The 23,906-nt window shown below is 45.2% G+C and overlaps 1 protein-coding gene across 2 annotated transcripts in view; it reads right to left on the bottom strand.

Moving 5' to 3' along the window:
* LOC134603614 (leucine-rich repeat and calponin homology domain-containing protein 4-like) overlaps positions 1-23,190 on the bottom strand; it is a 43,497-nt gene extending 20,307 nt beyond the window's left edge. For both annotated transcript variants that reach the window (XM_063449750.1, XM_063449749.1), the window contains exons 1-4: positions 22,956-23,190; positions 3,675-3,819; positions 2,434-2,560; positions 1,217-1,322 (exon numbers count right to left, since the gene is read on the bottom strand). In XM_063449750.1, coding sequence (XP_063305820.1) covers positions 1,217-1,322; positions 2,434-2,560; positions 3,675-3,819; positions 22,956-23,169 — 592 coding nt within the window. In that variant the 5' untranslated portion in view covers positions 23,170-23,190. The remainder of the gene's footprint in view (positions 1-1,216; positions 1,323-2,433; positions 2,561-3,674; positions 3,820-22,955) is intronic.
* Between the last annotated feature and the right edge of the window lie 716 nt (positions 23,191-23,906).

The following is a 23,906-nucleotide window of genomic DNA, read 5'->3' on the forward strand; positions in this document are numbered from 1 at the left end:
CCCAGCAGTTGGTAACACTGTATACAGGCCCGGTCTGTATAAGGGGCCAGCAGTTGGTAACACTGTATACAGGCCCAGTCAGTATAAGGGGCCAGCAGTAGGTAACACTGTATACAGGCCCAGTCAGTATAAGGGCCAGTCAGTATAAGGGCCAGTCAGTATAAGGGCCAGTCAGTATAAGGGCCAGTCAGTATAAGGGCCAGTCAGTATAAGGGCCAGTCAGTATAAGGGCCAGTCAGTATAAGGGCCAGTCAGTATAAGGGCCAGTCAGTATATGGGCCCAGCAGTAGGTAACACTGTATACAGGCCCAGTCAGTATAAGGGCCAGTCAGTATAAGGGGCCAGCAGTAGGTAACACTGTATACAGGCCCAGTCAGTATAAGGGCCCAGCAGTAGGTAACACTGTATACAGGCCCAGTCAGTATAAGGGCCCAGCAGTAGGTAACACTGTATACAGGCCCAGTCAGTATAAGGGCCCAGCAGTAGGTAACACTGTATACAGGCCCAGTCAGTATAAGGGCCAGTCAGTATAAGGGCCAGTCAGTATAAGGGCCAGTCAGTATAAGGGCCAGTCAGTATAAGGGCCAGTCAGTATAAGGGCCAGTCAGTATAAGGGCCAGTCAGTATAAGGGCCAGTCAGTATAAGGGCCAGTCAGTATATGGGCCCAGCAGTAGGTAACACTGTATACAGGCCCAGTCAGTATAAGGGCCAGTCAGTATAAGGGGCCAGCAGTAGGTAACACTGTATACAGGCCCAGTCAGTATAAGGGCCCAGCAGTAGGTAACACTGTATACAGGCCCAGTCAGTATAAGGGCCCAGCAGTAGGTAACACTGTATACAGGCCCAGTCAGTATAAGGGCCCAGCAGTAGGTAACACTGTATACAGGCCCAGTCAGTATAAGGGCCAGTCAGTATAAGGGGCCAGCAGTAGGTAACACTGTATACAGGCCCAGTCAGTATAAGGGCCCAGCAGTAGGTAACACTGTATACAGGCCCGGTCAGTATAAGCGCCCAGCAGTAGGTAACACTGTATACAGGCCCGGTCAGTATAAGCGCCCAGCAGTAGGTAACACTGTATACAGGCCCAGTCAGTATAAGGGCCAGCAGTAGGTAACACTGTATACAGGCCCATCAGTATAAGGGGCCAGCAGTAGGTAACACTGTATACAGGCCCGGCTAGTATAAAGGCCCAGCAGTAGGTAACACTTTACATACCCTCAGGCAAGGTAGACAGCTGGTTCCTCCGCACATTTAACTCCCGTAGAGACACTAGAGAGCCTATCTTTGAAGGCAATATCTGGATCTCATTACAGCTGACATCCTGAGAGAAGAGACATTTATATTTACGGATCTTTCACCCCCACCAAAATATGACAATACTTTAATCATTCCCAGGGGTAGGATAAAGGGGCACTCCAGACACTAGGATCACACACAAGTTAATTGCAAACATTTAACTTTCTCATATCTTACAGTGGAGTTCTATAGCAAGCCATGTCTATAGGTATAAATTCACTAAACCCTTCTTATCCGTTGAGAAAAATATAACAAGAATAATACTTGCAGGTTTAAATGGAAACCCCAGTCTACTTTTCATTTGTACCAGATCCCAGTTTTCTCCAATGAATCAAAAGCAATTTTACGAATACTATGAATTCTGCAAACATTAACTGCCAAAATGTCACTGCAGCAGTATAAAAGGGACAGTCAAAGTACTAAAACACCTAACACAATGAAGTCCCTGCAGTCTCCCTACTCAAATTTTAGGACAAATAACTTAGTGCAGCCCTAGCCACAATTCCCCTGGCTGTGATTCACTGTCACCTGACACAAATGTCATTTTCAAACCTAGATGTCGCTATCGTTTGCTCTGTTTATTACCTGCGAGTGCAGAGCATCCTCATGTGGCACCAGCAAACATGTTTGCACTATCAGAGCAGCACATATTGAAAACATGCAAGCATTTAATTATGCATTTTTTTTTCATTGGGAGTAAATCTAGAATATCTTGCAAAAAGCTGCTGATCTCTTTCTGTGGCTGTCCAAACACATGCAGCTCAATGAGAAGTCTTTGCAACGCACGTGGTCTGGGAAATGCAGGTTATCTCCGTTGAGATAAACAACCAGTAAGTAACAGGACTGGTCATCATACAGCCAGGAGGTATTACAAGGTTCATTTGTAAAAGTACCTATTGACATCTGCACTTTTTGTAAAATAACACTTCACTCATAAAGCACTTGAGCAATCTAAAGTGCTTTAGGGGTCTGGAATATTACTTTAAAAAGGAAAAAAAATAAAATTAAAACTAAAACTAAGATAGAAATATCCCTTTAAGAATCTGTACAGAAAGCCAGCTCAGCATTTTAACAGTTATTTATCATCTTGTTGATCTGTTAAGATTCATGTGTGTTTAGATGTACAGCAAACTCACTAATTGGCGCAAACTGGTCATGGCACCAAGCTCCTCCGGAAGAGTTGTCAGCCTATTGTTACAGGCTACAAGGACGGTGAGTGGAAGGCGGCAGAGGTAGGGAGGCAGCGAGGTGATCAGGTTTCGGCTACACAGATACAAAACATATAATGTAAGTTAGCAAACTGCACTCCAGTGTCTGTATTCCGTATTTTACCTTCCATCACAGCCTGTAAATTGAATAAAATACAATGTAGCCATCATTCTGCAATCATTGGGAAAGCTTATACTGATTTGCGAAGATTATAATCTAAGATTTAACCCCTTTACATCCTTTTCCCTAAAAGTTCAATTTTAATTATGTGAGGGAAAAGAGGGAATGGATCAGAGAAAGCCAAAAGCTAATGACTGCAGGTTGCATGGTGCACACATTGTGTTTTCCGATCTGGTGTTTAAATGACATTCAATAAATGTGCTTCTTTAAACAGAACACAAATGGCTTGAGGAAGTGTTTTTTTTCTCTGTAATTTACCCCTATATGTTTGAAAGTAATTATCTACCTTTGTCTCCACGGTGTAATTCTGCCTCCTAGGTTTCCATGATCTCAGCCATTTGAGGTTAGTGCACATGGGCAGGAAACGTAGATTGTCTATTTTGGAGGAAGCGAGAGCCATGATAGGCATTTAGGCCATTTAATTAAAACACTGCCCTTCTGCCATACAGCAAAGTGTTCAGCTGCAGGGTTATAATATGGAAAGGGGGGGGGGTCAACCACTGAGATGAAGTGGTCTGGGTACTTACAGCATCCATTTAAAAGTGATAAAATCTGTACCTTTATATTTAATTCTAACCTGGACCCATGTGCCTCCATCATTCAGTACGTATAGAGGAGATACAGAAATGTGTTTCTCCCCCTCCAGCACAATTTGCACCTTTGGCTCTGCAAAAGGACTGTGATGTCATATGCTAAAATATACATTTAAAAAGGAAACCATACATTAAATGCAGAAGTTTAAAAAAAAAAAAAAAAAAAAAAGTTACGTGACAAGTGTTTTTGAATGGTGTAATTTCCAGAGAAGTGAACGTTCCCCTTTTAATGTAGATCAAGTGATGATTCCCAGCATTGTGGGAAGATAAATTGGCGTCCTCTAACCTTTCCACACAAGGTGGCTCCTTATCTACACTGAGGATCTGATCCTCTCTGAGCCGTCATTCCCCTTTGCCCTGCATTTCTTAATCTCTACACTCCATGCGTTTCTTACCTGATGTTGAGATAGGTGAGGACCTGCAGGTTACATATAGCGAGGGGTACACTGCGCAGACAGTTGTGATACAGATTAAGGGATTCAAGTGATACGAGCTGACAAATGTCACCAGGAATTTCAGTGAATCTGTTCCTGGAAAGATCTGGAGGGGGGAAAATAAATAAATAAATAAATACAGGTAAATGATTAAAGCAGAGCTTCACATACATCATCAGAATTTACCATAAAAGGCAAAAGGTCACCAGGCAAAAGCAAGACATTAAGACCACGTTTAGCCAATCACTAACACTGAATGCTATCAATGGAAGTAATGCAGTAAATATTTTACATTTGTTTTCATGTATGATATATTTGTTTGCGCATGTAATATTTGATACAGAAACTGTGCCATCCGTCCTTTATTCATAACTTGCACCCCCTTCCCCCCAATTTATTCTTCCTTCACATTGTTAGCCCCCCTGCCACCATCACTCCCAAATAGTTTACCATTGATTATGAATTCATAAAGTAAAACAAAATGAGTAGAAAATATTGCATTTACAAGGATAGAGAGATTAAAGTGGATTTAGGAGTAGGGGGACAGAATGGCCCTGGATCCTGGTGTCTAACAAACTAATGGTGAAACCGGCTGTTTCAGCATTCACCTGAATCAGAGACAGCTTTAGCACGCCATGTTCTCCCACACGGGGTGCAGGCTGAGAATGCGAGCAGGGCATCACTTCCTCAGAAGGGGCAAGGGACGGATCACACCACAATAATACAGAGACAGCCTGCTCATTTTCCGACCAGTGAAAGAACTACCCCCACAAAGTTCCATTTCAGCTTTGTTTCCCATGGCATGGGGTTTGTGGAGTCCTGGATTTAAAGGAAAACCCAGCTTTCTCCCTCACTGGTTTCATAAATACTGACATTTGTGAGTAAAAGGTTACTTTTATCTGTCTATTGGTACCAGGACCAAGCATGCGTCCTATGGAGGTCTGCATGCACCAAGAAATGTGAACCGCTCTTGTTTAGATTCAATGGATTGTAAAGCATTCATTACACAGTTTAACTGATCTGGAATCGGGGTGCATCTTACATCCTCCATTACAAATGCTATCGGTCAGGCTGCAGCCATTATGTATGCCTGTTTGTAGACTATTGCCATCACTTTAACAGCAGTATATACACATGGTTTTATTAAGACTTGTAGAGGTTGGCAGGATGTTTGGTTCTCTTCTTGATATTTTCGGTTTATGGTTGCACAATCTATGATCTATGAGATGGCCGTTGCACAATAAGTCTGAAAGAGCAATAAGACATTGCACGCAGTTTCCCCTGTTTTCTTACTTGGTGAATCTTGCAGTCTTCAATATAATAAGATTCAGTGACTACATTTACTATACAAAAGACGTCTGCAAAAAGGAGTGTGGACAGTTTTCTAAGTTAAGTTCCTTTGAACCCGAACGTCTTGAAATTTAACGTCATTAAATAAGACTCAAAAAGTAAATGCTGGACGTTTGAGGTGTCCTGGTACGGATTCAAAGAAATGTGTTTCATGCAAAACTCATTTTTGCCCTAGTCTACTATCCCCATGTTGGATAATTATATACCTTCTCAAATTCTTTCAGCATTTATACAAGCTTTGACAATGGCTCTTTATCTACAATTATACTGCACTAGAAACAGGTTCTGATGGGCAGGATTAGCTCATTAACAGATAAGTCATAACTTGGAAGCTCACAGAGAGTTTGTGAAACACCTCACTGAGGCCATATCGGAGCACTCCAAAACAAAATGAGAATTACTCCCATCCCTACCACAAATCTTTAACTGTGTTCTTCTCTCCAACCCCCACTGCCCTGGCCGCTGGCAGAGCGAGCATCAGTGCCGGGGGCAGCGCATGACTCAGCCATGCTGATTTCAGTGGCATGGTGCCCAGCTAAGAGATAAAGAGGCTTATTCAGATTGTGGGCCTTGTGGGGAGGGAGAGAGTTCAAATAATATGACCCTCAACAAGAGTAATGCTGCAAATATTTACACTGTGCACAAAGAACGGAGAATGTGTGCATTTATTTATGCTAGGTCGGTTATGTACACACGCAGACACTGAAATAACATTCTGGCTACATGCATACTGATTATCTACACAACACAAGCCTGGGGGTATCCATGCACAGTCCCTGCAATCAAATGCCTACAAACTACTTTTAAAATGACAGAGCCGTCAGAAATGCTTAACCAGTCTATTTTATTTTTTAAAGAATCCCAACAGAGAGCCAGTAAAAATAATGTTTTATTTTTTATTTATCAGTTACAGATATCAATCATTTCCCCAACCCAAAACCAATTGGTAAAAACTAATAAAATATATTCCTTTCAAAGTTGGCCAACTTACCAAAATTACACTGCACCATGGCCACCTATGCTGCCTGAAATGACATCACACTAGGACTGATCTGGCCACCCACCCTGCAATTCATAATACTATGAGGTTTGGTTACTTTGACCAGTGGCGTACACACAACCCATGGGGCCCCGGTGCGAAAACTGATCTGTGCCCCCCCCCGCCCCCGCGCTTACTCTACGCGGGCTGGGGCCGCAACACATGGCGACCGCGGTATGTACGCCAGTGCATGCATAAACACATACACTTAAAGGACCACTCTAGTGCCAGGAAAGCATACTCGTTTTCCTGGCACTAGAGTGCCCTGAGGGTGCCCCCACCCTCAGGGACCCCCTCCCGCCCGGCTCTGGAAAGGGGAAAGGGGTAAAAACTTACCTTTTTCCAGCGCTGGGCGGGGAGCTCTCCTCCTCCTCTCCGCCTCCGTTCCTCCCCGTCGGCTGAATGCGCACGCGCGGCAAGAGCTGCGCGCGCATTCAGCCGGTCACATAGGAAAGCATTCATAATGCTTTCCTATGGACGCTTGCGTGCTCTCACTGTGATTTTCACAGTGAGAATCACGCAAGCGCCTCTAGCGGCTGTCAGTGAGACAGCCACTAGAGGAAATAGGGGAAGGCTTAACTAATTGATAAACATAGCAGTTTCTCTGAAACTGCTATGTTTATAAAACAATTAGTTAACCCTAGCTGGACCTGGCACCCAGACCACTTCATTAAGCTGAAGTGGTCTGGGTGCCTAGAGTGGTCCTTTAAAGGACCACTACAGACACCCAGATCAAATCAGCTCAATGAAGTGGTCTGGGTGCCAGGTCTCTAGTTTTAACCCTGCAGCTAAAAACATAGCAGTTTCAGAGAAACTGCTATGTTTCACTGAGGGTTAATCCATCTCTAGTGGCTGTCTCATTGACAGCCACTAGAGGATTTTCTGCGATTCTCACTGTGAAAATCACAGTGAGAAGACGCTGAACGTCCATAGGAAAGCATTGAGTAATGCTTTCCTATATGGGCGGTTTGAATGCGCGCGTGGCTCTTGCCACGCATGTGCATTCGGAGCTGAGAGGCAGATCGGGACGGAGAGATCCCCAGCGCCAAGGGAGCCCACACATTTACTGACAGACACACACTCAGTGACAGACGCACACAAACATACTCAGTAACAGACACACACACTAACACTAACACACACACTCACTAACACACACACTCACTAACACACACACTCACTAACACACACACTCACTAACACACACACTCACTAACACACACACTCACAAACTAACACTCACAAACTAACACTCACAAACTAACACTAACACTCACAAACTAACACTAACACACACACACTCACTAACACACACTCACAAACTAACACTAACACACACTCACAAACTAACACTAACACACACTCACAAACTAACACTAACACACACTCACAAACTAACACTAACACACACTCACAAACTAACACACTCACTAACACTAACACACTCACTAACACTAACACACTAACACAATCACTCACACACTCACTAACACTCACTCACTAACACACTCACTCACTAACACACTCACTCACTAACACTCTCACTAACACACTCACTCACTAACACTCTCACTCACTAACACTCTCACTCACTAACACTCTCACTAACACACTCACTAACACACTCACTCACTAACACTCTCACTAACACACTCACTAACACACTCACTAACACACTCACTAACACACTCACTAACACACTCACTAACACACTCACTAACACACTCACTAACACACTCACTCACTACCACTCTCACTAACACACTCACTAACACACACACACACACTCACTAAACACACTCACTAAACACACTCACTAAACACACTCACTAAACACACTCACTAAACACACTCACTAAACACACTCACTAAACACACTCACTAAACACACTCACTAAACACACTCACTAAACACACTCACTAAACACACACGTTTTTTCTGGTTTTTTTTTAAATTTAATCCCCCCAGCCTCCTTACCTGTGGGAGAGCTGGGGGGATTCCCTGGGGTCCAGTGGTGTTGCTGGTCCTGCTGTTACCCGGCTGGCGGGCACGCGAGGGAGCACTGTCCCCTGGGTGCTCCCTCTTCAGCTCCCTCGCGCGCCGCACTGAAACCGGAGCCGGAAGATGACGTCATCTTCCGGCTCCGGTTTCAGTGCGGTGTGCGAGGGAGCTGAAGAGGGAGCACTCAGGGGACAGTGCTCCCTCGCGCGCCCGCCAGCCGGGTGACAGCAGGTCCAGCCTCGGGGGGCCCGGAGGTGGCCGGCTCCTGGGCCCCCCAGCAGAAGAGGCTGGCCCTGTGGGTACATACCGGGTCACAGGGGCGGCCGGGCCCCCTGGTGGGCCGGGCCCGGTCGCAGCCGCGACCCCGGTATGTACGCCACTGACTTTGACCATCATCCAGGCACAAACAAAAGAGGACACATCATTCAACATTATCTACTTTACAGTTTGAAAGAAAAATGTATCTACACACACACACACACACACACGATATTCGAAATGCACCGTAAAAGGGGAAACGAATATATGAGAGATGCATTACATGCAAAGCAAGATAGTTCAAGCCGTGATTTGTCATAAGTGCGATGATTATGGCTTACAGCTCGTGAAAACCCCAAATCCACAATCTCGGTAAATTTGAATATTACATGCAATCAATAAAACAAGTGTACAAGTGTACATAGAACAATATCGGACCTCTGAAAAGTATAAGCATGCATATGGACTCAGTACTTGGTTTGGGCCCTTTTGCAGAAATTACTGCCTCAATGAGGCGTGGCATGGAAGCTATCAGCCTGTGGCACTGCTGAGGTGTTATGGAAGACCAGAATGCTTCCATAGCGGCCTTTAGCTCTTCTGCATTGTTCGGTCTCATGTCTCATCTTTCTCTTGGCAATGCCCCATAGATTCTCAATGGGGTTCAGGTCAGGCGAGTTTGCTGGCCAATCAAGCACAGTAATCCCACGGTCATTGAACCAGGCTTTGGTGCTTTTGGCAGTGTGGGCAGGTGCCAAGTCCTCCTGGAAAATGAAGTCAGCATCCCCATAAAGCTCGTCTGCAGAAGGAAGCATGAAGTGCTGCAAAATCTCCTGGTAGACAGCTGCGTTGACCCTGGACTTAATGAAGCACAGTGGACCAACACCAGCAGATGATATGGCTCCCCAAATCAACACAGACTGTGGAAACTTCACACTGGACTTCAAGCATCTTGCAATCTGTGCCTCTCCATTCTTCCTCCAGACTCTGGGTCCTTGGTTTCCAAATGAGATGCAAAAGTAGCTCTCATCAGAAAAGAGGACTTTGGACCACTGAGCAACAGACCAGGCCTGTTTTTCTTTAGCCCAGGTAAGACGCTTCTGACGTTGTTTGTTGTTCAGGAGCGTCTTGACAAGAGGAATACGACATCTGAAGCCCATCTCCAGGATCTGTCTGTGTGTGGTGGCTCTTGATGCACTGACTCTAGCCTCAGTCCTCTCCTTGTGAAAGTCCCCAGCACTTTTGAATGGCCTTTTCCTGACAATCCTCTCCAGGTTGCGGTCATCCCAGCTGCTTGTGCACCTTTTTCTTCCACACTTTTCCCTTCAACATAACTCTATTAATGTGCTTTGATACAGCACTTTGGGAACATCCAACTTCCTTCACAATTACCTTTTGAGGCTTTCCCTCCTTATGGAGGGTGTCAATGATGGTTTTCTGCACAACTGTCAGGTCAGCAGTCTTTCCCATGATTGTGATTCCTACTGAACTAAACTGAGAGACCATTTAAAGGCTCAGAAACCATTTGCAGGTGTTATGGCTTACTTAGCTGATTAGAGTGGGATACTGTGAGCCTAGAATATTGCACCTTTTCACAATATTCTAATTTACTGAGATTGTGGATTTGGGGTTTTCATGAGCTGTAAGCCATAATCATCGCACTTATGACAAATCACGTCTTGAACTATCTTGCTTTGCATGTAATGCGTCTCTCTCATATATTAGTTTCCCCTTTTACGTTGCATTACTGAAATAAATGAACTTTTGCACAATATTCTAATTTTTCGAGTATCACCTGTATATATGCAAACACCTCATGCACACAGTTTTACTTGTTTGACAGCCAAGCCCAACAATATTTACACCCAATATAAAGTTGATGACTAAAACATAACTCTAAAAACACAATTTCTCTGGAGTTACCATCAAGCAGCCATCATTAACGGTACAAACCAGGGCCACCTCTCTGGAATTAGCATATAGCAGCCATGGTCGACTGTACAAACCAGCGCAACCTCTCTGGAATTACCATATAACAGCCATGGTCAACTGTACAAACCAGCGCAACCTCTCTGGAATTACCATATAACAGCCATGGTCAACTGTACAAACCAGCGCAACTTCTCTGGAATTACCATAAAGCAGTCATGGTCGACTGTACAAACCAGCGCAACCTCTCTAGAATTACCATATAGCAGCCATGGTCAACTGTACAAACCAGCGCAACCTCTCTGGAATTCCTATAAAGCAGCCATGGTCGACTTTACAAACCAGCACAACTTCTCTGGAATTACCATATAACAGCCATGGTCGACTGTACTGTCAGGATCGGGACAGGGATCCAACACGCAGAGTACAAACAGTAGCCAGATACGTATACCGGACCTTAGAATGGCCGGACTAACGTAAGTAGTACAGTATAGAATGGTCAAAGACAAGCCGAGGTCGAGGGTAACAGAAGACAGGTAAGCGAGAGACAAGCCGAATCAAGGGTAACAGAGATAAGCAGAGTAAGGTAAACAAGCCGGGTCAAAACCAAAAGGGATAATAGAATACACAAGCACTGAGTGACTAGAACAAGCTAGAACCACGACAGGGCAATGAGCTAATGAAAGAAGCTCTGTTAAATACCCTGTTCAGAGCAGTAACCACGCCCCCAAGACGTCCTGATTGGTCCTGCAGCCATTGACTGACAGGTTGTTCCGGGGGAGTGTCCTGATGACTACTTCCTGCCTAGATGCTGTAAAAGGCAGTCACTCCCTCGCGGCCGGCCTAGCATGACCGGATAGACCGCGGGGAAGGGAGCCATCAGACCGTCTGGATGGAGGAACAGCTAAGTCTCTACCTCTTTCGGAGGTAGAGACCACAGGTACCCTGACATGTACAAACCAGCGCAACCTCTCTGGAATTACCATATAGCAGCCATGGTCGACTGTACAAACCACTGCAACCTCTCTGGAATTACCATAAAGCAGCAGAGATTGGAAAGTAAAAACCACCATAGCTCCCTAGAGCACAGCTTCACTAGAATTTCCATTAGGAGGTCGTAACTTTATTTACATTTTTTTACTCATTCAATACAGCAATTACTCCCAAATACGTGCTCTGTGGAATTTACCACCACCTTCTTCAAAACAGACCATAGAAACAAAACACAAAGAAGCTTGTTTAATAAAAAATAAAAGTAATGATAATCAATATTAAATTATCAAAAAAATTATTTTAAAAAAACCACACACATTCTATATAAACGGAATGATATCTCCTTTAAATAACGAGTAAAATTAGTGTTTTCTACACCTGTTCTAACAATCTAGATTTTAGGATTGGAACGGACCATTGATCCACATAGAACAGTAATTTCAGTGAGGAAACCAGATCAAAAAGTTACCGAAACACAAAACGCCCCTGTGAGCCAGCAACACAGATAAAAAGCGATGTAATCTGTCTGTAGATTTACATCACACATAAACCAGAGGACGCTCTAAGAGATAAAACCCAAATTCTGCTTAACCCAGCCTATGTTAGCTTCCAGCTTGCATTACAATGCAAAACAAATATAGCCAGAGAGCCTCAACTTCCTCTTTGCTTCAGAGCTTGTTTTCACAGAGCGAAGGAAAATCTCGGCTAAAGCTTATGCCTGTTTTCTTGCAGAAGGACTCAAAACGGCAGCCAGTTTCTACCTCCAACCTTCCACAGCAACTGCTGCAGGTCAAATCTCATCGCTGTATTCTGGCTGGTAGGGAGCGAAGGCTCTGAGCACAGGGACTGCTTTGCAGGCTGTAACAGAGCCCTACAAACTGCTTAATAACCTAACGTAAAAACTTGAGGGATGATTGCTCAAAGTGTCAGACTTCATTTCATTTCTGGCACAATTTTTTTCTCTTCAGCTTCTTTTTAAAACACTACCCATTTTGAATATGTGCCTTTTTTAGGATGCAGATTTATAAACATTTTATATTTAACACTATATATGTTCTGAATTGGAAATTGCTGCAAGAACATGAAAATTCCCACGAAGAAAACTAACTTTTCAGATCACTTTATTCAATATAATAAAAGCAATTAAATAAACACTCTATACAGAAGAGTTTGATCAATATTCCCCTGTGTGTCCTTGTGATGACATTGTTCCTGCTATCTCTTTACCCGTAGAGCGCCTGAGTTGGCCATCTGCCTGTATTTACCCCATTTATCATAATTAAATGCCGGGATATACGTGAAATCTCTATATATTCTACTAAATTGAACAGAAAATAATCCAATAATATCTTCAGCACTAATCAACGAAAACATATAAACAATCACCTTACCCTAGGTGCTAACCCACGCTAGTATAAATAAAGAAATAAATCAGCAGCACTCAAAGGACGGCCATAAAAAAGCTTTTACTAATACAAGTATTTCGTTCCCATAGGTCACAATCCTATAATTCCTATATAGAAAACAAGATAAGAGCTATAAGTATTTAGTTATATAAATCATTTTAATGAACTACAATTCTCTTGCAGTATGTATCTGGTGTTCACTAATCAAAACAGTCGGATTTTAACTAGTTAATACGAAGCCTATAATGCACATACTGGACACATCTGTTTACGGTCAGCTTTTACAAACATACAGTTACGAAACGATAAAAAAATGCTCAAGTGGAACATAAAGCTAGCATCTTGCAGCAGCAGCCCGCCCTCCCCACCCCCTCCTCCTGGCATGCCCAATTTACCTATCAATCCACTCTCTGGCAGGCTCTATTTACCTAGCACCCCCAATCTACCTAGCATCCCTCTCCCAAGCAGGTATAATTTATATAGCATACCCCCCCCCCCCCCCCCCCCCAGCCATCTCTACATAAAGCTGCTCCAACCAACCTACCGGTATTCACCCTAATACACAAATATGATCCATCTAGGCCCCTGCGCTCTGCCAAAGACCTGGGTCTAACCTCTGATGCTCGCCTTAAAGGGACACTATAGTCACCCAGACTACTTCAGCTCCATGAAGTGGTCTGGGTGCCTGGTCCCCCAGGTTTTAAACCCTTCTGATGTAAACAAAGCAGTTTCAGAGAAACTGCTATGTTTACTTGCAGGGTTAAACCAGCCTCTAGTGGCTGTCTTCCTGACAGCTGCTAGAGGCGCATCTGCGACGCTGGATGCGAAATTCCCATCCAGCGCGCAGAACGTCCAAAAGGAAAGCATTGAGAAATGCTTTCCTATGGACTGTTTAAATGCGCGCGCACACTAGGAAAGCTGATGTCGGCGGGGGAGGAGAGGTCACCAGCGCCGATTGAGCCCGGCGCTGGATTTTAACCCCTTCGGGGCCAAGGGAGAGAGACAAGTTTGTTTTCCTGACACTATAGTGATCCTTTAAAGACTTCTCTAGGGCTGCACCTTTTCTGTGGAACACCCTCCCCTTCTCCACTAGACTTTCACCCAGTCTTCATTCCTTCATACCAAAAAAAAAAAAAAGTTAATTGAAAACTCTGCTTCAGGAAAGCTCATCAATTAGACTGAACAGCTTTCCCTCCACGCACCCCAATTACTCTCCTACACCTGTCAAAATTAACCCACTAAGCCCTCGGTGAATACTTTTCTACCCCTACCTTTACCCCAAGTGTCCCTATAAGCCCCTCCTTCTAGCATGTAAGCTCATTGAGTAGGGCTCTCAACCACTCTGGTCCTGTGTAACCAACCTGTCTAGTTACAAATGTGTCTGTTAGTCCACCCATTGTACAGCACCACAGAAAATGTTGGCGCTTTAAAAATAAAATAAACGCCTACCCTACCAAGCAGGCCCGATTTACCTAGCAACCCCACCACCAGCACTCAATATTTACCTAGCACCCCCAGGCACTATTTACCTAGCAAGTTCCCCTCTCACACACCCCATTTATCTAGCCCCCACCCCCCACCCCCTGCATGCCGCCGCAAGTTAGGTCTAGAAGTTACTCTCAGGGTTAATAAAAAAAAAAAATCTGAAAGTCAATTTCTTCTGTTTCTCATCCTCCAAAGTGAAGACAGATAATGTGATAAGCCCTCCGTGTGACCGTCATGTCATCAGCATTAAGCCACATGTTGTGCTCAGTTTATATGACAGAGGACAGATCCAGTCACATGTCTGGGAAAGGAGACAGTTGTATGTGTGGATATTACAGTGACATATCCCAGTCACAGCTCGTACATTAGCTTCCTATAGTATGACAGTTGGAGCGGTTCCCATGTATTTCAAGCATTGCTTGCAGGCATGGATAGGAAGCTCCCCAGATCTGCTGCAGAAAACAAGGCTCTCTGGCCCGGAGTCCATTGGGGAGAGATTGCGTGCCATGTCCAACGTTGCATGATAACATACCTCAGATAATGCAAAACAGGCCCCTTCACTGTACAGGAACATGTGGGGGCCATATGTACAGGGAGTAATTCCTGGAGCCGTGTGCTAATGTAATCACCAATACAAACATATCGTCATACCAGAATTACCATCAGGCCAACAGCTTACATTACTTAACGCTCTCCTAGTTACCGTGGAACTTGAAACGCATCTATCAGAGGTGAGCCGGTATCACGGTTACAGTAAACTGTACGTACTGCTGGATCTGGGCGACTTCATGTTCAGTGTCACCTTAACCACACACATCCAGAAACACCGCAAATCTGACATTTAGTGACACTACAGAACTGCGGTAAAACAGACACAGTGGGTATACTTCACCACACTTAAATACTCCATGCCAAGACTGGCATTGTAACCACTGCGAAAACAATTCTACTAAATATTTGTAGAATTCCACATTATGTCATAGAAAGTTCCTGCAAATCAGCTGCTTGATACCAGACTGTAAAAATTTTTAGGAAGATTTATCAGAGGTTTGCACTTTTCCATTACATTTTCAGTGAGTTTTTACCTGAATTTTTTTAAAGGACGGATTCCATGCGAATACAGAACCTGAGGAGGACTGGCAGCCGCTTTCAATGAGCCAGCAGCAAAGTTTGGGTTGACTCGAGATGGGCACCATCATGTATAATGTGTCTCCCTTTCACCCAAAACTCAGGACAGCGGCAGAACAAGGTGGGCAGAAACATGTCCACATAAAGAGTTTGAAGTTGCGGTCTCGATAATGTAAATTCTGTGCCCTGTGTACCATTCACTGGTAGAGAACAGTCATCAGACAGAGCTGCAAAAGACAGAAACGCGGCCCCACAGCAGCAGGACCCAAGTAAGAGCGTAAACCGTTACTAAAGTGTTTGCTCCACTATCAAGGAGCAGACTGCAGTGGTTATGATGCCTGGAGTAACCTTTAAGGAAAACCAAGAAATTACAGGTCTGCTTTAAGATCAGTACACACTGTCATATTCTGAACTTACAGATAAAACCCCGAAGGTTCTGGCATGGTCCAACATCCTCAGCCTTGTACGGCCTGTACTTTGTGTTCCAGTAACGCATAGCACTCACGGGGAACCATGCTAGAGCCGGACCTTGCAGAAACTGCCCACAGGGAACCATGATAGAGCCTGGCCTTGCAGAAACTGCCCACAGGGAACCATGCTAGAGCCGGACCTTGCAGAAACTGCCCACAGGGAACCATGCTAGAGCCGGACCTTGCAGAAACTGCCCACAGGGAACCATGCTAGAGCCGGACCTTGCAGAAACTGCCCACAGGGAACCATGCTAGAGCCGGACTTTGCAGAAACTGCCCACAGGGAACCATGCTAGAGCCGGACCTTGCAGAAACTGCCCACAGGGAACCATGCTAGAGCCGGACCTTGCAGAAGCTGCCCACAGGGAACCATGCTAGAGCCTGGCCTTGCAGAAACTGCCCACAGGGAACCATGCTAGAGCCTGGCCTTGCAGAAACTGCCCACAGGGAACCATGCTAGAGCCTGGCCTTGCAGAAACTGCCCACAGGGAACCATGCTAGAGCCTGGCCTTGCAGAAACTGCCCACAGGGAACCATGCTAGAGCCTGGCCTTGCAGAAACTGCCCACAGGGAACCATGCTAGAGCCGGACCTTGCAGAAACTGCCCACAGGGAACCATGCTAGAGCCTGGCCTTGCAGAAACTGCCCACAGGGAACCATGCTAGAGCCTGGCCTTGCAGAAACTGCCCACAGGGAACCATGCTAGAGCCTGGCCTTGCAGAAACTGCCCACAGGGAACCATGCTAGAGCCGGACCTTGCAGAAACTGCCCACAGGGAACCATGCTAGAGCCGGACCTTGCAGAAACTGCCCACAGGGAACCATGCTAGAGCCGGGCCTTGCAGAAACTGCCCACAGGGAACCATGCTAGAGCCGGGCCTTGCAGAAACTGCCCACAGGGAACCATGCTAGAGCCGGACCTTGCAGAAACTGCCCACAGGGAACCATGCTAGAGCCTGGCCTTGCAGAAACTGCCCACAGGGAACCATGCTAGAGCCGGGCCTTGCAGAAACTGCCCACAGGGAACCAACCATGCTAGAGCCGGACCTTGCAGAAACTGCCCACAGGGAACCATGCTAGAGCCGGACCTTGCAGAAACTGCCCACAGGGAACCATGCTAGAGCCTGGCCTTGCAGAAACTGCCCACAGGGAACCATGCTAGAGCCTGGCCTTGCAGAAACTGCCCACAGGGAACCATGCTAGAGCCTGGCCTTGCAGAAACTGCCCACAGGGAACCATGCTAGAGCCGGACCTTGCAGAAACTGCCCACAGGGAACCATGCTAGAGCCGGACCTTGCAGAAACTGCCCACAGGGAACCATGCTAGAGCCTGGCCTTGCAGAAACTGCCCACAGGGAACCATGCTAGAGCCGGGCCTTGCAGAAACTGCCCACAGGGAACCATGCTAGAGCCGGACCTTGCAGAAACTGCCCACAGGGAACCATGCTAGAGCCGGACCTTGCAGAAACTGCCCACAGGGAACCATGCTAGAGCCGGACCTTGCAGAAACTGCCCACAGGGAACCATGCTAGAGCCTGGCCTTGCAGAAACTGCCCACAGGGAACCATGCTAGAGCCTGGCCTTGCAGAAACTGCCCACAGGGAACCATGCTAGAGCCTGGCCTTGCAGAAACTGGCCACAGGGAACCATGCTAGAGCCGGACCTTGCAGAAACTGCCCACAGGGAACCATGCTAGAGCCGGGCCTTGCAGAAACTGCCCACAGGGAACCATGCTAGAGCCGGACCTTGCAGAAACTTCCCACAGGGAACCATGCAAGAGCCGGACCTTGCAGAAACTGCCCACAGGGAACCATGCTAGAGCCTGGCCTTGCAGAAACTGCCCACAGGGAACCATGCTTGAGCCTGGCCTTGCAGAGCCAATCTATTTTGTATTCATTATCCCAATGTCTGCCTCTCCATCTCCTCAGTGCTTCCCTGGGAATTCTGAAAATGTCTCATCTCTAATCACTTCCTGTAAGCTTTGCTTGTTACTACATTGCAGGAAGGGGGAGGAGGGGAGATCTTTCAAATAAAACATTGGCAGGCCCTAATACTCTGCGCTGTACAAAAAAAAAAAAAATAGTTCTACATGCATTATGAATTCTTCCCTTATTACAGTGTGGAAGTAAAGTGGAATTCACTGGGGTTTTTACAAATTGATTTACACAACAAACTATTTGAAGAGGCAAATTAATAAGCGTTCACCCCTGTTGCCATGAACCCCATATATAAGCTGCGATGCAGCCAACTGACTTCAGAAATACTGTATGCAATTAAACAGGTACTGCACGGTACAAAGTGCAACTCAAATCGCGCAGGCCACGACTGGTTACTGGCCTCTCCTGACCCCAGAACTCTGTGAGAATTAAAGGAACAGACGTTTGGGGTGGCAACAAGTACATGTATGTTTGTCCCTGTGTGCATTTCCTGAAGACGCATGCAAGAAAACAGCGCAAGAGCTAGGCCTGGCGATATTGCACACCTCAGCAAATTCAAAAACTCTTAAATCACAAGACCAATTCCTGGCTGTTAATTCCAGGGAAAATATACATAGATTTAAAGAGCCATATTCATATAAAAGAAGAATATGATTTTTCCGCACACAGATCACGAGTACAGCTCTGGGCGCAGGAAGCGGCTGGTAGCAGGATGTGGTCTCTCAGGGTTGCAAACTACTTCTGCAAACTGATTTCTACAGCTGCTGGGGTGGGAAGACTGACACAATCTGACTGGGAGAGGAAATGTGTACAGCTGTCAGACACGGCTACATGTTTATGGATGCCTAGAGCTGCCATGGCAATATAGTCATTGAAAGGGGCACTCACAGCCTCCTCTGCAGAGATAATATCAACAGTGAGAAGGACAACGTCAGCATGACATCTGTGTCTACTACAGATATTTACAGTACAGACTGGATACTGTAATACATATCACACTACTCAATAAAGGCTATCTGCAGCAAGCCTGTTGCTCTGTATAATTGTACAGAGTTTACCTCATGTGATGTCCAAGTTGTAAGTTAATTACCAACACTCTGCAATAACGAAGCAGTTTTGTACACATACAGAGCTGGAAAGATTTAGCGACCGTGGGAAAATTACAGTAAAACCAATTCTAGGAAGCTTTGCAGAGCTCCTGAGATTATGCTCAGTCAATGCAGGTCCTTTGATTATGTTAATGGGTGAATGTGCATATCCCAAAAAGGGTTAATTGGACACAATGTCCAGCAGTCTTCTTGAAAACCAATGAATGAGGTTACCATGCAAGGCACAGCTGGACCTTTGTTAGCTCACCTAATAGCACTTTATTAATTTAGAATATTTCCACGTAATTCAAACAAAATCGGAACTCACAGGATTGCAATACATGTGATTGCTGTATTCATTACAAATATATAAAAGCATTCCAGGGTGCTCTATGGGTGAACTGTGTGTCCCCTTTGCCTTATATAATGAAACTGGAGATTTCCTAGGTGAAAAAAGGCACTTTTCTAACTGTCCTAAGCTGCACCTTGTGGCTGTCAGACAGCAAATAGGTGTACGACCCAACCCTTCTCTATGTAAAGCTCTGTTATTACCGCGCATGCACAGTACGACCCAACCCTTCTCTATGTGAAGCTCTGTTATTACCGCTCATGCACAGTACGACCCAACCCTTCTCTATGTGAAGCTCAGTTATTACCGTGCATGCACAGTACGACCCAACCCTTCTCTATGTAAAGCTCTGTTATTACCGCGCATGCACAGTACGACCCAACCCTTCTCTATGTGAAGCTCTGTTATTACCGCTCATGCGCAGTACGACCCAACCCTTCTCTATGTGAAGCTCAGTTATTACCGTGCATGCACAGTACGACCCAACCCTTCTCTATGTGAAGCTCCGTTATTACCGTGCATGCACAGTACGACCCAACCCTTCTCTATGTGATGCTCTGTTATTACCGTGCATGCACAGTACGACCCAACCCTTCTCTATGTAAAGCTCAGTTATTACCGCACATGCACAGTACGACCCAACCCTTCTCTATGTGAAGCTCTGTTATTACGAAGCATGTGCAGTACGACCCAATCCTTCTCTATGTGAAGCTCGGTTATTACCACACATGTGCAGTACGACCCAATCCTTCTCTATTATGACCTCAGTTATTACAAAAACACGTGAAATACAATCCAAGGCTTCTCTATAAGCTCAGTTATCACCAAGCACACACAGACTCACTTACCGGCCCACGTTATATCACACACATTCACAGATTTACTACCGACCGGGTTATATATTTATCACTCAGTATATGAGGTACTTACCGAACGGGTTATATATTTATCACTCAGTTTATGGGGTACTTACCGGCCGGGTTATATATTTATCACTCAGTTTATGGGGTACTTACCGGACGGGTTATATATTTATCACTCCGTTTATGGGGTACTTACCGGCCGGGTTATATATTTATCACTCAGTTTATGAGGTACTTACCGGCCGGGTTATATATTTATCACTCAGTTTATGGGGTACTTACCGGCCGGGTTATATATTTATCACTCAGTTTATGAGGTACTTACCGGCCGGGTTATATATTAATCACTCAGTTTATGAGGTACTTACCGGCCGGGTTATATATTTATCACTCAGTTTATGAGGTACTTACCGGCCGGGTTATATATTTATCACTCAGTTTATGAGGTACTTACCGGCCGGGTTATATATTTATCACTCAGTTTATGGGGTACTTACCGGCCAGGTTATATATTTATCACTCAGTTTATGGGGTACTTACCGGCCGGGTTATATATTTATCACTCAGTTTATGGGGTACTTACCAGCCGGGTTATATATTTATCACTCAGTTTATGAGGTACTTACCGGCCGGGTTATATATTTATCACTCAGTTTATGGGGTACTTACCGGCCGGGTTATATATTTATCACTCAGTTTATGGGGTACTTACCGGCCGGTTATATATTTATCACTCAGTTTATGGGGTACTTACCAGCCAGGTTATATATTTATCACTCAGTTTATGGGGTACTTACCGGCCGGGTTATATATTTATCACTCAGTTTATGGGGTACTTACCGGCCGGGTTATATATTTATCACTCAGTTTATGGGGTACTTACCGGCCGGTTATATATTTATCACTCAGTTTATGGGGTACTTACCGGCCGGGTTATATATTTATCACTCAGTTTATGGGGTACTTACCGGCCGGGTTATATATTTATCACTCAGTTTATGGGGTACTTACCGGCCGGGTTATATATTTATCACTCAGTTTATGGGGTACTTACCGGCCGGTTATATATTTATCACTCAGTTTATGGGGTACTTACCGGCCGGGTTATATATTTATCACTCAGTTTATGGGGTACTTACCGGCCGGGTTATATATTTATCACTCAGTTTATGGGGTACTTACCGGCCGGTTATATATTTATCACTCAGTTTATGGGGTACTTACCGGCCGGGTTATATATTTATCACTCAGTTTATGGGGTACTTACCGGCCGGGTTATATATTTATATTACACACGGTTTCAGGTGGGTACTTACCGGCCGGTTATATATTTATCACACAGTTTATGAGGTACTTACCGGCCGGGTTATATATTTATCACTCCGTTTATGGGGTACTTACCGGCCGGGTTATATATTTATCACTCAGTTTATGGGGTACTTACCGGCCGGGTTATATATTTATCACTCAGTTTATGGGGTACTTACCGGCCGGGTTATATATTTATCACTCAGTTTATGGGGTACTTACCGGCCGGGTTATATATTTATCACTCAGTTTATGAGGTACTTACCGGCCGGGTTATATATTTATCACTCAGTTTATGAGGTACTTACCGGCCGGGTTATATATTTATCACTCAGTTTATGGGGTACTTACCGGCCGGGTTATATATTTATCACTCAGTTTATGAGGTACTTACCGGCCGGGTTATATATTTATCACTCAGTTTATGAGGTACTTACCGGCCGGTTATATATTTATCACTCAGTTTATGAGGTACTTACCGGCCGGGTTATATATTTATCACTCAGTTTATGGGGTACTTACCGGCCGGGTTATATATTTATCACTCAGTTTATGGGGTACTTACCGGCCGGTTATATATTTATCACTCAGTTTATGAGGTATTTACCGGCCGGTTATATATTTATCACTCAGTTTATGGGGTACTTACCGGCCGGGTTATAAATTTATCACACAGTTTATGAGGTACTTACCGGCCGGGTTATATATTTATCACTCAGTTTATGAGGTACTTACCGGCCGGGTTATATATTTATCACTCAGTTTATGAGGTACTTACCGGCCGGGTTATATATTTATCACTCAGTTTATGAGGTACTTACCGGCCGGGTTATATATTTATCACTCAGTTTATGAGGTACTTACCGGCCGGGTTATATATTTATCACTCAGTTTATGAGGTACTTACCGGCCGGGTTATATATTTATCACTCAGTTTATGAGGTACTTACCGGCCGGGTTATATATTTATCACTCAGTTTATGGGGTACTTACCGGCCGGGTTATATATTTATCACTCAGTTTATGGGGTACTTACCGGCCGGTTATATATTTATCACTCAGTTTATGAGGTACTTACCGGCCGGGTTATATATTTATCACTCAGTTTATGAGGTACTTACCGGCCGGGTTATATATTAATCACTCAGTTTATGAGGTACTTACCGGCCGGGTTATATATTTATCACTCAGTTTATGAGGTACTTACCGGCCGGGTTATATATTTATCACTCAGTTTATGGGGTACTTACCGGCCGGGTTATATATTTATCACTCAGTTTATGAGGTACTTACCGGCCGGGTTATATATTTATCACTCAGTTTATGGGGTACTTACCGGCCGGTTATATATTTATCACTCAGTTTATGAGGTACTTACCGGCCGGGTTATATATTTATCACTCAGTTTATGGGGTACTTACCGGCCGGGTTATATATTTATCACTCAGTTTATGAGGTACTTACCGGCCGGGTTATATATTTATCACACAGTTTATGAGGTACTTACCGGCCGGGTTATATATTTATCACTCAGTTTATGAGGTACTTACCGGCCGGGTTATATATTTATCACTCAGTTTATGGGGTACTTACCGGCCGGGTTATATATTTATATTACACACGGTTTCAGGTGGGTACTTACCGGCCCGGGTGGTGTCGCTCAGGTCCCGGCTGCTCCCCGGTAAGCCCCGCAGTCTCCGGCCGGACAGGCTGATAATTCCGGTACCGGCCGCCTCCTCCAGCGCTTTCTCCGCGCTCCTCCTGCCGCCGCCCGGCCCGGAATACATATCGTGAGGGAAGAGCTCCTGGTCCCCATCCGCACCGCCGCCTTCATCATCTTCGTTCCCCGCCGCCATTGAGAGCGGAATAGACCGGGACCGGAGGGTTACCTAGCAACGGCCAATGAGAGAGCGCTTTAGGATTGGGAGAAGCATACAGCCAATCAGAACGTTTGGTGTGGCTAAATGACAATGTCATATCAACCAATCAAAACACAGTTAGTCGTAACCACGCCTCTCACTAGTACAGAGGTCTCAGAACCGTACTTATTGCTCCATACCTGCCACAAGGCTCCGCCTACCTTTCCAGTCAGCCAATCAAATGAGACACAGTCCAACACTCATAGCCCCCGTAGTAACAGTTTGGCCAATGACAGGGGAGCATGATTAAAGTCCCGCCTACTGGCACTTAAACCAATCAATGTACAGAATAAGGAAATTGATATGTCCGCTAACCAATCACAGAGAGAGAAAATAATGTCTCAACCAACCAGCAAAATAATAGTGGGAAATACCACAGAGTGCCTAGCCACGTGCTCACAGCTGGCGGAGGGCGTGGTCTAAGGTCCATATATAAAGGGTCACTGCTGGCAGGGGGCGTGGTCTGAGGTCCATATATAAAGGGTCACTGCTGGCAGGCGGCGTGGTCTGAGGTCCATATATAAAGGGTCCCTGCTGGCAGAGGGCGCGGTCTGAGGTCCATATATAAAGGGTCACTGCTGGCAGAGGGCGCGGTCTGAGGTCCATATATAAAGGGTCACTGCTGGCAGGGGGCGCGGTCTGAGGTCCATATATAAAGGGTCACTGCTGGCAGG

The sequence above is a fragment of the Pelobates fuscus genome, chromosome 3, assembly GCF_036172605.1.
Source record: "Pelobates fuscus isolate aPelFus1 chromosome 3, aPelFus1.pri, whole genome shotgun sequence".
In the NCBI taxonomy this organism is placed as follows: domain Eukaryota; kingdom Metazoa; phylum Chordata; class Amphibia; order Anura; family Pelobatidae; genus Pelobates; species Pelobates fuscus.